At 35.3% G+C, this 15,391-nt stretch overlaps 1 protein-coding gene across 2 annotated transcripts in view; it reads left to right on the top strand.

Annotated features, from left to right (window-relative positions):
* Nucleotides 1–15,391, top strand: part of ATRNL1 (attractin like 1) — a 705,727-nt gene that overhangs the window by 127,319 nt on the left and 563,017 nt on the right. For both annotated transcript variants that reach the window (XM_059054362.2, XM_067024581.1), the window contains exons 11-13: nt 10,706–10,790; nt 12,081–12,289; nt 13,325–13,443. In XM_059054362.2, the coding sequence (XP_058910345.1) occupies nt 10,706–10,790; nt 12,081–12,289; nt 13,325–13,443 (413 nt within the window). The remainder of the gene's footprint in view (nt 1–10,705; nt 10,791–12,080; nt 12,290–13,324; nt 13,444–15,391) is intronic.

Genomic DNA, 15,391 nt, shown 5'->3' with positions numbered 1-15,391 from the left:
ACTGTACTTGCCCATTTACCATCACACTTGGCAAAGGGATACCAAGAAACACCTAAATGGATCATCTGTGTACCAAATATATTCCCCTGCCCTTATTTGTAACAGCAGTCCCTCCCTTTGATGGTCGGGGCCAATCACCCCTGCCAAGGTGCTACTCCTTTTTTGCCTGCTTGCTGGTCCCTTGACACAGGAGCCTGAAGTACCCACGTGGCAACTGTAGCTTACAGTTAAATGGTTAATTGCTATTTCTTCTGCCAGAATATTTTTCCCTTTGGGAAATAGGACCTCTAATCCTGCAGAACCCAGAACTGCAGGATGAGGAGCACAAATTTCCCAATTGTGTAACTGAATATGAGGCCACGAGAAGTGGCTTTTACTCCTGGGTTTTTGGACCTATACTTCCTCTTGGGGACACAGCACTATTTAAAGGTCTTTAGTTCAGGTGTATCCTGCATCCTGGTGCTTCAGTTGTGCCTGTCAAAATCTCTGTCAGGTTGTGTGGTTTGGGATCCAGTGGATTTCATGGTCATAGGCCCATTTCTGTACCTCCTTTTCTGTGAAGTGTGTCTCCTGATTACATGGGATCCCATGCTGGTTAATCAAACATTTCATAATTTCTAAGATAGTTGTGCTGGTTAAGACCCTGTGGGCAGAAAAAGCAAATGCATCCTCAAAATATGTATTCTTATCATGATGAGATGTTGGCCCATGCAGAGTGGAAGGGGCCCAAATGAGGTGAACTTGCCACCAAATGTCCAGTTAGTGTTCTTGGGGAATGGCCTTATCAGGGCATCAGGATTGATATCTTGCTGTCAGGTTGGACATCTAGTGGAAGAGTGACTCCATCAACTTTTTTCAGAAGGAGCCCATGTTATTGCGTTCCTGGATGGCCTCCATCTCTGCCACATGGCTCCTTAGTTCATGTGCTCATTTTGTTGGCACCGATGTGTCCTACGATAGAGACTGACATTAGCTATCTCAGTCAATTGTTTACTGGTTGTTTAACGTCTCTTCCGTGTTGAATGCTCTCTGATGGCCTTTAACTTGTATCACAAAGATCTTCACGTTCCATGCTCGTTCAAATATATTCATCCACATGTCTCTACTCTACAACCTCCTTGTCTCTGATCTTCAATATTTCTGCTTCTAGGCTCCTCATCAGCCAGCTAGGTCATTAACTACTGCTCCTGGGCCATTTCTCTTTCCACACGATGTACATGAGGCACACTTCTCAAAGGCCTGCCCAATTGGGAGGCTTTTTCCTTTTTTGCTGTTCTTCCAGGCCACCCCTGGGTGAAGCTGTCTTGTAAGTGATAACCATTGTGGAATTGTGGCCACGTACGAAGCTTACATATTTTCATTTTCCTCTTCTTGTTATCTGGGCATAAAGGATCCCTCACACGGCCATAGCTGTACGATGCGGGATGGGTGCGGGGGCAGCAGTGGGGGGTGGCACTAGGTCTGAGCTACCAGCTCATGCAGATTGCTTGTGCACACCGTGCTCTTGCTTCATCTTGGGTACAGCTTCCATTTTATGTTTTCGTGATTATTGATGACAGAGACAGCTCATGATAGAAAACTCTGAACACATGGTCACCTCATAACCCATGTCCAGCACTCCATCTCTGCCAGGGCTCAGGAGTGTGGTGGGAATAGAGGGATAAAATTTTCAGCTGCAGATGGCATGGCCTTTGACAAGTGTGTTGGGTCTGCATTGGGACACTTTCACAGGGGCTTTCTATATATTCCACATGCTTCTTTTTCTAACAGTGACTCCTCCAATAACTATAGTATCTACTGGGTCATGTGGCCCTAGTTGCAGGGCTGTTTGCAGTGTGTCCTGGACCTATAGCAGAGATATTTTCTGCCCTGGCATGTACTCAGAGCCGGCAGCCTTTGATATTTTCCAGTATATGGGCTTGAACAGTATTCCCAGGAATGGAATATACAGCCTTCAGAACCCCAAAAGACCTATCAGATGTTCGCTTTCTTCCTTGCAATGGGAGTTGAAAGATGTAATAGTTGGTGTTTCAGTTCAGATGAGCTCAGAATGCCCTTGACCTCTAGACCCCTAAATAGCTTACTACATGGAAGGTCTCTGAATCTTTGTAGGTTTTATCTTCCACCCTTTGAAGCATATATGTCTTAACAAGGCCTCCACTGCATTAACTGTTCTTGTTCATCTGGCACTATTAGAATGATGCCATTAACGTAGTGGAAAAATGAAATGTTCTGCAAGATGTCCAATTGGGCCAAATGTGTTCTGACAAAAGTTAACATAATCCCAAGGCAAAATTGTGAATGTATACTATTCTATTCCATATGAATGCATACTGCTTTTGGTCCTCTTTTCTGGCAGGGTTAGCAAAGAACACATTTGCCAAATCAGTGGTCATGTTAATCTGCTCTAACAAAGATACACATCTTGCATGGTGCCTGCAGTTTGGGCTACTACTTGTTAGTGAGCTATTGTCATCTTCCAGGCCTTGTTTAGTTTACAGGGGCCAGATTGGTAATTTCAACAATTTGAGGGGGTCCATTATCCAGCATTCTTTACATTCTTCAGGATAATACTAATTTATGCCATTCACTCCCTCTGAAATGCAACATTATTTTAAAACTTATTATATTATTCAGGGGGTAACAGTTCCAGAGGCTTCAACTTGATCTTTTCCATTGTAACAGCCAAGGACCCAATGTTGGGGTGGTTCCATTTGCCAAGAATGTCTCTTTCAATTATTAATCTAGGGACTTAGGACATGACCATTGCATAGGTCTGCAGACCCACTGGCTGATTTTGAGAAGAACCTTGGCCAGGATGCCACTAATTTCATCAGTCCCATATTATCCCTGCTAAAAAGAGAGGCTATGATGTGTCAGTGTCAACTCAGACCTTGTGTCCAGCAGTACTTGCAATGTTTGTGGTTGCTTTTTTCTCTAGGCTAGGGTTACCCAATGCAATGACTGTTGGTACCTTTGAGGAAGAACTAGGGACACTATTACCATGTATACTTGCTGTGGTATTACAGGGTCCTTCCTCCTGGGCCCCAGACTTTTAAATGTATCAGCTCTGGATTTAAAAAGTGGCTCAAATCCAGAAATTGAGCAATGAATTATGACTTTTTATTGCAGCATCTGCCATTAGCTTTCTGATCGTTTATCCTTGATTTCTTCTGATGACATAAGTTAGGTAGTACCCTTGTTGGCTGCCCATCTGTTTTGCTTCTAGGGATGCTGTGTTCTATTAAACATCTCTATAATTCTCCATAGGTCAGTCCTCTTGACTGACACTTGGATCTTGCTGCTTATTACAGTAATGGCTCTCTACTTGGATTGGATTCTGATGGTTAAGTGTCACCAGCTGGCCTCTATTTTCCTATTGTCTCCATCACTGAGCTCAGTTCTGTTACGGTTTTTCATACCATCAGCTTTGGTCTATGAAGGAAAGCCACCGCTTTCTCAGTGTTGCCATCTCACCATCACATTCTTCATGGCTTCAGTAAATGATATACGTTCTGGCCCTGCTGTAGGTAAAATGACATGGTGGGTTTTCTGATGTTATACAGTATATCATGATAGAAAACTCTGAGCACATGATCACTTAATAATACCTGTGGGGCTTCCCTGGTGGCGCAGTGGTTGAGAATCCGCCTGCTGATGCAGGAGACACGGGTTCGTGCCCTGGTCCGGGAAGATCCCACATGCCGCGGAGCAACTAAGCCCGTGAGCCATGGCCGCTAGGCCTGCGCGTCCGGAGCCTGTGCTCCGCAATGGGAGAGGCCACAACAGTGAGAGGCCCGCATACCACAAAAAAAAAAAAAAAAAAAAAAAAAAAAAAAAAAAAAAATAATAATAATACCTGTGAAGCACTCCATCTCTGCCAGGGCTCAATAACATGACAAGACTAGAGGTATAAAAATTTCCACTGCATATGGCATGGCCTTTGGCAGGTGTGTAGGGTCTGCATTGGGATTATTTCACAGGGGCTTTCTATATATTCCATGCTGCTTTTTCCAACAGTGACAGCACCACTTTCCTAGACTTTTAACCCCTGCTTTTAGTGTTTGCTATGACAATTCTGGCATTTAGACTGTATTTTTCTATGTTTCTAGGAGTCATCTTTTTTTCCCCCAGCTTTATTGAGGTGTAATTGATAAAATTGTAAGATAGTTAAAGTGTACATTCTGATGATTTGATATAAATATACATTGTGAAAGGATCCCCCCACATCTAGTTAATGAGCACATCCATCATCACCTCACTTATTTATCTTTTTTCTTTTTGGTGAAAACACTTAATGTTCTACTCAGCAAATTTCAGTTGTACAATATTGGGTTAGCAACTGTTGTCACCAAGTATACATTAGATCCTCAGACCTTATTCATCTTTTTTTTTTTTTTTGCGGTACGCGGGCCTCTCACTGCTGTGGCTTCTCCCGTTGCGGAGCACAGGCTCCGGACGCGCAGGCTCAGCGGCCAAGGCTCACGGGCCCAGCCGCTCCGCGGCACGTGGGATCTTCCCGGTCCGGGGCACGAACCCATGTCCCCTGCATCGGCAGGCGGTCTCTCAACCACTGCACCACCAGGGAAGCCCAGAGCTTATTCATCTTACAGCTGAAAGTTTGTACCCTTTCCTCAACCTCTCCCTATTTCCCCCATACCTGGAAACCACTTTTCTACTCTGTGTTTCTATGAGTTTGACTTTTTTTTTTTTTTTAAGATTTCACATGTAAGTGATACCATTTATTATTTATCTTTTTCTGTCTGGCTTATTTCTCTTAGCATAATACCCTCAAGCTCCATACATGTTGTCACAAACAGCAGGATTTCCTTCTTTCAAATGACTGAATAATATTCCATTGTGTATATATATATATATATATATATATATATATATATATACACACCACATCTTTATCCATTCATTTATTGCCGGACACTTAGATTGTTTCTGTATCTTGGCTATTGTGAATAATGCTGCAATGAACATGGGAGTGCAGATATCTCTTTGATATACTGTTTACATTTCCTTTGGGTATATACCCAGAAATGGGGTTGGTGGATCATATGGCAGTTCGATTTTTAGTTTTTTGAGGAACTTGCATATTGTTTTCCGTAGTTGCTTTATCAATTTACATTCCCAGTGGCAGTGCACCCGGGTTCCCTTTTCTCCACATCTTTGCTAACACTTGCCATCTCTGGCCTTTTTGGTGATACCAAAAAGGGTATTATTCTTAACACCAATAAAAGGTTATTTTTCACCCATGATACATGTCTAGTGTTGGTGGGGAGGGCAGATTTGCTTACTGTTATCATTTAGGGACCAAGGCTAAATTGCATTTTCTTTCATTGGTAATTAAATGGTTCCATCCAGAAATACAGTTATCACTTTAGCTTGCACTTCCTTGACTAAAACAAGTCATATTGTCACATCCAACTTCTAAGGAGTGTGGGAGTATCATTTTGCCTAGGCCTTAAGGACGACAACTGGAATATTTGTTGAGCAGCACCAAAGTCTACCACAAATATTGTGTGTAATTATTTTTGAACGTTTAGTATAATTTAAGGTTATGTCCTGGAGATAGTACTAAAGCCTTCACCTCCTATGACCACATATATTAAAAGGCAAAGAACTTCTTGAAGTAGAATTGGGTTGTGTTATTATTTGTCTGAGTTAATTGCTCTTACGTATAATTTTTTAAATTACTGTACTGTAATGCTTTTCTTCTGCAGGGACTTGTGTACTGTTTTAAAAAACTGTATTATCGTGTTTTTATTTTCAAGAAGTTAATGTTTATATCAAAAAGGACATTTTGATGGTGTGGTGAGGCAGTATAACGTAAAGAAGTTAAGGAGATCTGGTTTTGATTTGACTTTACTATTTAATGACTTTAAGGAAGTTACCTAACTTCTAAAGACTCTTTTCCTTATTTAAAACATGGTGACAAAAATATTTACTCCTCAGAGTTGTTTTGAGAGTTAAATATTATATAGCATTGATAAGCAATTAGCATGTTATTTTTATTAGGCAAAGGTCATGGCTGCCACTTACTTTAGGAATCTTTACCCATTTAAAAAGACTATAAAAGGTTTGATGAATTTTTTGGTTAATTTTATATAATATTATAATAGTAATTAAAAATGTTTTTTTAGATATTAGAAGCAACTATGTGCTTTTCAATTTCGGGCTTCCATAGCCCATAGATAGGGAGGAGGAGGCTTTTCTGTGATGAGCCTTGTGGGATTATTTGCTTTTAAACTTTGTACATATATATCTTTAGTTAAAAACAAGTGGAATAAAAACAAACCACAGCAGTACAGAAGTCAAATGAGACACAAATTAGTGGGTCAGGGATAAATGCTCAAAAAATGGTTCTAGGCAATTGGTATATGGAAATATACTGAGAAATATCTGGGAAATATTGTATATGGGGAAAATTAAGTTAGATCCATGCAACAAATGCAAAAATAACTTCCAACTGGATTGAAGATCAGAATAGTAAGAGCCAAACTGTTCATCCTTTGAAGAAAATTGGAGATTATCTTTACAGTCTTGAGTTAAGAATAAAAAGCACAAATCACAAGGAAAACAATACATTTAAAAAATAGATCTTTATTGGAGTATAATTGCTTCACAATACTATGTTAGTTTCTGTTGCACAGCAAAGCGAATCAGCCATATGCATACACATGTCCCCATATCCTGTCCCTCTTGAGCCTCCCTCCCACCCTCCCTATCCCATGCCTCTAGGTCATCGCAAAGCACCCAGCCGATCTCCCTGTGCTATGCTGCTTCTTCCCAGCGGCCAACTATTTTACATTCGGTAGTGTATATATGTCGATGCTGCTCTCACTTTGTCCCAGATTTGCCCTTCCACCCCATGTCCTCAAGTCCATTTTCTATGTCTACCTCTTTATTCCTGCCCTGCAACTAGGTTCATCAGTACCATTTTTTTTTTAGATTCTGTATATATGCGTTAGCATACGGTATTTGCTTTTCTCTTTCTGACTTACTTCACTCTGTGTGACAGACTCTAGGTCCATCCACCTCACTACAAATAACTCAATTTCATTTCTTTTTATGGCTGAGTAATATTCCATTGTATATACGTGCCACATCTTCTTTATCCATTCATCTGTCAGACATTTAGGTTGGTTCCACGTCCAGGCTATTGTAAATAGTGCTGCAATGAACATTGTGGTACATGTCTCTTTTTGAATTATGGTGGAAAACAATAAATTTGACCAAGTTAATGTACAGGCTTTTTGATGAAGGTACAGTGCTCCAAAGAAGATATACAGATATCCCAATAAGGACATAAAAAGACACCCAACATCACTAATCATTAGGGAATTGCAAATCAAAACCACAGTGAGATACCACTTCACACCCATTAGGATGGCTATTATCAAGAAATAGAAAATAACAAGTGTTGACAAGGATGTGGAGAAATTGGAACCCTTGTGCACTGCTAGGGGGAATGTAAAATGGTGTGGCCACTATAGGACAGAGTATAGAGGTTCGTCAAAAAGTTAAACATAATTACCATATGATCCAGCAATTCTACTTCTGGATATACACACAAGAGAATTGAAATCAGGGGCAGGAACAGACATCTGTACACCCATGTTCCTAGCAGTATTATTCACAGTAGCCAAAATCTGGAAACAACCTACATATCCATATATGGATGAATGGGTAAAGAAAATGTCGTATATACATACAATGGAAATTATTCAGGGTTTAAAAAGGAAGGAAATTCTGACACATGCTACAGCACAGATGAACTTTGAATACATGCTTAGGGAAATAAGCCAGTCACAAAAGGACAAATACTGTATGAATTCATTCGTTTGAGGTGCTTAGAATAGTCAAATTTATAGACAAAAAAGTCAAATAGTGGTTACCATGGGCTGGGGAGAGAGGGGAATGGGTAGTTATTATTTAGTGGGTACAGGGTTTTAGTTTTGCAAGATGAAGAAAACCCTGGAGATGGATGGTGATGATGGCGCACAGCAATGCGAATGTACTTAATGTCTCTGAACGATTCACTTAAAAATGGTTAAAAAACCAAAAAGCCACTCAATCGGTTGAACAAAATAAGCTAGGTGGAGAAGAATCCATAGTCTGATACCATTTATATTGTTTTATAACCTACAAAAATACTCTATATAGATCATAAATATGGGAACATTGATAAACCAATATAGGATAGTGGTTGTGTCCAAAGACAGAAGACATAAAGCAGTTGAATTTGAGAGGGAGTACACAGGGAGCCTCGATCATATCTGTAATATTTTCTTTCTTTAGAAAATCTACAGTAAATGTGGTAAAATATTGGGTTTGACAGATCTGGGTAGTGGTATATAGGTGTTTGCAATACCATTCTTTAGACTATTCTGTGTGCTTAAAAAATTTTCTTTTTCCCTAAAGAGAGTATAGAGTTACAAGAAATCTTCAAAAGGCCTAATTTTTAGTAAATGCTGGCCTTTATTCTCTCAGCTCTTTTTCCTGACTCACTTCTTAGATGGGTTTTCTGAGCATTTTCCATGGTTCTCATTTTGGAAATCTGCTTTGCTTCCCTCCTTCTGCTGATTTGTTTTGGATGCTGGGCCAAATTACTTATTCTTTAGTCCTGGATAGGCTCAGATTGTTGGGTCACTTCCTTTTCTGGATTCCAGATGTCCCAAAGATGACCTTGAAGATGATTCGTCTTTGGAGATTTTTATAATAAACTAGTTTCTGGAAGTCCTAATTTCTGGAAGTCCTACTCTTTGATCTGACTCTTTTCTGTTTCATTTTTTTGATGCACATTCAGGTTTCTAATTCAGTTGTTGGAATACAGTATTCAACACAATTTATGAATCAGTGGCCATGTGGTGTGTGTGTGTGTGTGTGTGTGTGTGTGTGTGTGTGTGTATGTTGGGTTTGGGTGGAATGATGAAAATCTGTCTGCCCTAACTCATTATCTGTCTATAACATTTTCATCTCTTGCTTTGTCAAAGTCTGTGCCTTTTACGGGTCACTCCTTCTCTCCAAATGGGAATTATCTTTCAGAATCCATTCAATATACTTTTACAACATCAGGCATTCATAAACATAATTTATAGAAAAACATAGGTAATCTAATGGGCCTTAAGGACATTGCTTAACTTCTCCTAGGTCTCATTTTTCATTTCTGGCATATGGTGATACCTGCTCAATGAACCTCACTGGATTCTTATGCAGACTATTTTAAGTTATAGAGATGAAAGCACTTTGGAAGTTTTATATTACTGCATGCATATAAATGTACACTTAAGAAATGTACATTTCTTAAGTGAACTCTAACACATAAAATTGGTAGACTATGAATATTATGTGTAGGCCTTTATAATAGTAGTTCTCAAAATGTGATCTTCAGAGCCTTGGCTCCTGGGAATGTTAATAGGTGTTATGTGAAAAGTGCTTCTATGGATGAAACATTGGGAAAACACGGGGTTTAGTAAAGTTAGGCTTCTGTGCTTTTGTACTCTCTCTTTTGAGAGTATTTAATAGGTTCATGTACTTTGTGAACTATAGAGAGAGATGATATCAACTAAGGAATACCCCTTTTGCGGCAGATTTGTGAACCTCAGAATACACTGTGGGAGATATAATTCAAGATATATTTTATTGCTCTCAGTCTCCCAGTTTAATGTTCTAAACTATGGTTTTGGTTTTTGTGATTCCTTTGATCTTTACTAGTAATAATATTGAATTAAAGTCAAATTTATTATTTCATTTCTAGTGTAATAGATATGATTGCTTATATAAGAAAACAAGTAATTCATTACAACTAACTGTATTTGAGATTATTTTCTTGTTTCAAAAGGGCTTCTAAGTTACCAAAAAATGAAATAAATTTCTTTTAAAGCTTGTTACATCTATGTGGTTGTATTAAATACCAAGGCCTTCTTTTAGATATGCCATGTCTAAGAGGATAAAATCTAAAACACTGTCCTGAGAATGTTTCTAGTCACTGAATACTGAATTATTTGACATCTCAAAATCTCTATTAATATATGTATCGATTCTGAGGCTATATTTAAATGATAAACAGTTTACTGTAATCATTTTTCTTTCCGTAGTGTTTATGTAGCTCATGAATTATTTAGGTTTTTTTTTTCATTTTTTTTCTAGTTTTTGCAACTAAAGCTCTTTTCCTTTACATAAAATGAAAACTATTCCTTTGAAATATTGAATCATTAAACTGATTTAAATATTTTATTTTGATGATTCCATTTTTAGGCATTCTTTCATTGAGTATTATATATTCCATTTAATTTTGCATGCATGCATGTAAAATTTGATTTAGTGATTTAACTTTCTGATGGGTTTGCCCAATATTGACATTCATGAATTTTACTATATGATTCTTGGTTTATTTAATAAAATATGTCATTGAAATTATCCTCCAATGTAAAGTTCATCTAATTTTTCCCCTTTGATTTCCTTTATTCTCATAGAATGTAAAATTATTTGTGAGAATTTTAGGCAGAAGTTATTTTTATTTAAGGAATAATGCTAGTTGAGTAATGATACTAAATTGGAGGTCATGGAAAATTAATGAAAGCCTTCCTAATTTTAAGTATTGCATCTTTATTTGGCCAATGATTATTTTATAGTATTTGTCTTAAATACTTCTTTTATTTCATTTTTTGTTTTGCTGTTTTCATTTTCCTAGCTTGTGATGAATGGAAAATATTACCGAAACCAAACCTTCATAGAGATGTCAACAGATTTGGACACTCTGCAGTTGTCATTAATGGGTAAAAGAAGCACATTTATCAGTCATACTACCCACATATTTTGTTATTCTTTAAAAAAAGTATTGTTTGTACTTAATGGATTGGATGTAATACCGCGAAATGAATTTTGCTTCATTAACCATATCCTTCATTTCTTTTTTGTTTAAATTTATTTAAGGGGCAGGGGAGTATCAAAGGAAAGGTGCTGAGATAGAACTTCAGATACTCCTTTAAAAAGTCATCCTGCCTTCTTTCCTTTTTCCAGAGATCAGATCATGAATGACTTCCTTAAAAAAGATCAGACTGAAGTGATAGAAAGACTAGCCACATATTTCTTTTGAGGAGAGTAAGGGAAGTGAGAAGAATTAGATTCTCATTTTGGTTCTGTCATAACTGAAATGTGACTTTTGGCAAGTCTCTTAACCTCTCTGGCCTTTAAGACTGTTATATCCACTGGAAATTTGGACTGGATGATCATTAAGTTACCTTCATCCTTTAAGTTATTATAATTTTGCTATTTCTATAGCAAAAGTTCGTTAGTGTGGACTTGTGACAGTAAACAATATGCTAGATCATTCATTAGCTTAAAATTTGTAATTCATGATGACATTTTTCATAAATTCATTTTATTACTACCTTATTCTAATTATGTAAAAATTCTCCAGTATAATACTAAAAGTAGTCAGAACTTAATCACAATGAAGCTGTGTAACTGATATCAGTTAGCTTTTGAAACTGAAATAAATGAAACTCAAGAGTGTAAACATAAAATCTCTAGGCTTCTCTGTTGAAAACTGCATTTGGTTGATTTTTATTTTACTTTTTCTAAATAATAAAAGATATTCTTGAAGCATTTTCTGATCTTTTCCATTTATTGTGTTAATAATGTTTTTAGAAATAAAAATTAGGCCGTTTTGAGGGCATGTCAAATTTTTTGGCATTGGTTAGTATTAATTAATTCAGTAATCATCTGGGCTTTTCAAATTGAAACTTTGAAAATCTTTTTGATAATTTTACTCTTGATTTTTTTATTTTATAAGAGGATAGTAAAACACTATATGAAAAACTCTATATCTAATTTCTAAATTCTTTGTATTCAAAAGTTATAATTCTATATAGCAATTCTAAAGTGTATCTTATTGTCTAAAGTGTATCTTATTAAGTATATACAGCTACTATATATTTCTAAAAAATTGTTTCCTAACTATATAAGATAATGTAAAATGTGTATTTAAATTTATTTTTAAAACTAATACATTAGACACTTTTCTTAATATTGTTTCTTTAAGATTCTTATTTTGTCTCTAATAGATCCATGTATATATTTGGAGGATTTTCTAGTGTACTCCTTAATGATATACTTGTATACAAGCCTCCAAATTGCAAGGCTTTCAGAGATGAAGAACTTTGTAAAAATGCTGGTCCAGGGATAAAATGTATTTGGAATAAAAATCACTGTGAATCTTGGGAGTCTGGGAATACTAATAATATTCTTAGAGCAAAGTGCCCTCTGAAAACAGGTAAAAATTTTTTTTCTTTCTTATATTTGGAACAAAGCTTCTCTATTTGGCTAGAAATGGAAATGCATTCCGCTTGTAAGGATTACCTTAGTAGCTTTCAGAAATTAAAAACTCATAATCCTCTAATTAGGCATTCTAATGTTTGAATTTAGCAGTGATTAGTAATTTAATATCTTTATTAGCTATTTTAATTTTCTTTTTTGAATTCTGTATGTAATATTTATATATCAATTTGTATATGTAACATGGCCATATATATGAATTATTTTCATATGTAAGTAAAAAATGCTTTCAAATACAACCTTTCTAAGATATACTGTATGCTTCAAAGAAATAAAATGAAGTAATTTATTCTGCATTTGGTAGTATTTTTCTTTCTGAATTATTGCCAAGGCAGACCATAAAGTTAAAAATTTTCTAGAATTTTGATGAGTTTTTTTATAATTTAATATTTCTTATAAAATATTGAATAAATAAATCAAACTTATGAGTAATTACTAGTAAATATTTATTTATGAAGAATGATTTGGATAAAAATTGTTCAATTTTCTTTAAATGAGTGGAGCTCTTATACCTTTTTGGTGCTACAATTAACAAATCAAGTTTTGCTAATCTATAATAAGTCATGTCTCTAAATATTTTTATGAAGAATAATAAGCAATGAGTATTTGTTACAGTGTTTTCTTTTAGATATATAATAATACATTTTGTTTAGTAAAATACCACTAAATCTTTTTCTCCCTCCATAATGTGTAAATTTTATTTAATTAATTTATTTATTTTAATGTGTAAATTTTAAATGGCTGTAGGATCCTGGTAGACTGAAAAAAGATGAGTCTAGGAGGTATCTAAATCCCTTTGAATCTAATTAAATTACAAAACTGAGTTCATATTGAAGAATTTATTTTGATATTGATGGTTATATTTATGGTTTAAAAATGTCTTAGTGATTCTTAACAGATGTTAAAAATATGTGAATTAAGACGTGTGACATTTTCTTTTTCATCCTGATGTGTTCTCCCATTTGTATCACAGCTGCTTCTGATGACAGATGTTACAGATATGCAGATTGTGCCAGCTGTACTGCCAATACAAATGGGTGCCAGTGGTGCGATGACAAGAAATGCATTTCATCAAACAGTAACTGCAGTATGGTTAGTATTTATGGGTAAATGATGTTGTAGCTAACATGCTACTTCATAATCATTAGCTTACCATGTAGTACCACTGTACAAAATAGAATTTTCCATATCAAGATACTTAGAATAGGGAAGGGGGAAGGGCAAAATAGGGGTATGATATTAAGAGATACAAACTACTATGTATAAAATTGATAAGCAACAAGGATATATTATACCGCACAGGGAGTTATAGCCATTGTTTTGTAATAATGTTAAATGGAGTATATAATCTTTAAAAATGTTGAATCACTATGTTGCACACCTGAAACTAATTCAATATGGTAAGCCAACTATACTTAAAAAAAGAAAGACATTTAGAAAATATGTAGGAAATCACCTACTTCTTGGTATGTTGTAAATTCAGCCTGTAGTTTCTTGCTCATATTTGTCAGTTTAGATTCCATTTTGAGTCTGGAAACTTTTACTTCTTTTCATAAATAAGGTTGGGAAAATACTTTCAAAAATTATTTTTCTAAAAAAAAGACTGTAGCTATAAACATTGTCTTCTGTGCTGATGAAAATAGGATTATATAAGGATCATATTATATAAGTAAGTCATTTCCGTGAGATTCTTGTCAGACATGCATGAATAGTGGTGTGGTTTAGGTTTTGTTTATACACTTTGTGTGCAAGTTTAATCTGAAGTATTGACAGTGGTAGTTTTCCTTTTTTCTGTCTTTAGATCTTTGGTTCTCTGAGGCAATATTGTCCCTTGGAGGGACATTTGGCAATGTGTGTTTTTTGGGTTGTCACAACTGTGGGGCTGCTACTGGCATCTACTATGGAGAAAGCCAGGGATGCTGCTTAACATACTACAATGAATGAACAGCCGTCCCACAAAAAATAATTATCTGGCTCAAAATTTCACTAGTGATGAGGTTGAGAACCCTATTATAGATGAGAGTATTGAAAAAATTATAAAATTAGTATTGATGATAGATTAAAATGGATTAAGAGCAGCAAAAATTAACCTTTTAAGTGGGTAGCATCAAAATGTCCCATATATTTTAGAAGATGTCAACAAGTTGAAGGAAAAAAATTTTTAAGTATTAACGATTATGTTTAGTAGGGTTAAAGATTCTCTTATTGGAGTATAGCTTAAATAACTAAATAGTGTGCATATAAATTTTCCAATAAATACATATTATTTTTTCTTTTTCTGAATTTTTATTAATCAAGAAAACTATCCACTTGTTTTTCAAGATACCAGGCAGAAGTAAAAGGTAAAGAAAAGGGAATTTGAAAACTAAGTGAAAAGTTTATTTTCTCATCTAAAATTTTTCTTTAGTAACCAATCATATTTCAAAATACTTAGTTGTATGATTCTATTCTAAAATAATATTTAAAACTTAAAATGAAGGAAAATATTGAATTATTAACTAATCAGATTGAACCCTTTTGTTTTTATACATATTATATTGGTATATACTTTTAAGTGATATGAATTGCTGTAATGATAATAGATATCTCAATTTTATTTGAGTTTTAATGTTAATATGACATGACTCACTTTGAAAATTTGAATTACTTTTTAATATTTGCATAATATTCAGCTAATGGGAGTTATATTAGTGAATAATGTGGAAGTAGGAGCTAAGTAAAATAAAATGTAGGAATAACGGACTAAAATGGAGAATGTTATTAGATAAAAATTGCAAGCAGATTTTACTTAAAGCTTTGTTCGGTAACTGAGTTAATTTGTGTTTAGGCATTTACACTATATGAAAATACACATATCTGAAAAATTGTATTATGCAAATTGTTATCAAGTGTTCATTTTTAAAAGTGGCCTTTTGCTTTAGAGTTTATTTTTGATAATGATGTGTTAACAAGGAAAGTACTGGGTGAGATAGTATAAGTGAACAGATGGTACTCACTTGTAATTTAGACTTTGATGTAATGTGTCTTTTGGACGGTTTTA

The sequence above is a fragment of the Kogia breviceps genome, chromosome 2 (genome assembly GCF_026419965.1).
Source record: "Kogia breviceps isolate mKogBre1 chromosome 2, mKogBre1 haplotype 1, whole genome shotgun sequence".
NCBI lineage: Eukaryota > Metazoa > Chordata > Mammalia > Artiodactyla > Physeteridae > Kogia > Kogia breviceps.
The sequence above is the reverse complement of the archived record's forward strand: the minus strand, read 5'-3'. Positions and strand labels throughout refer to the sequence as shown.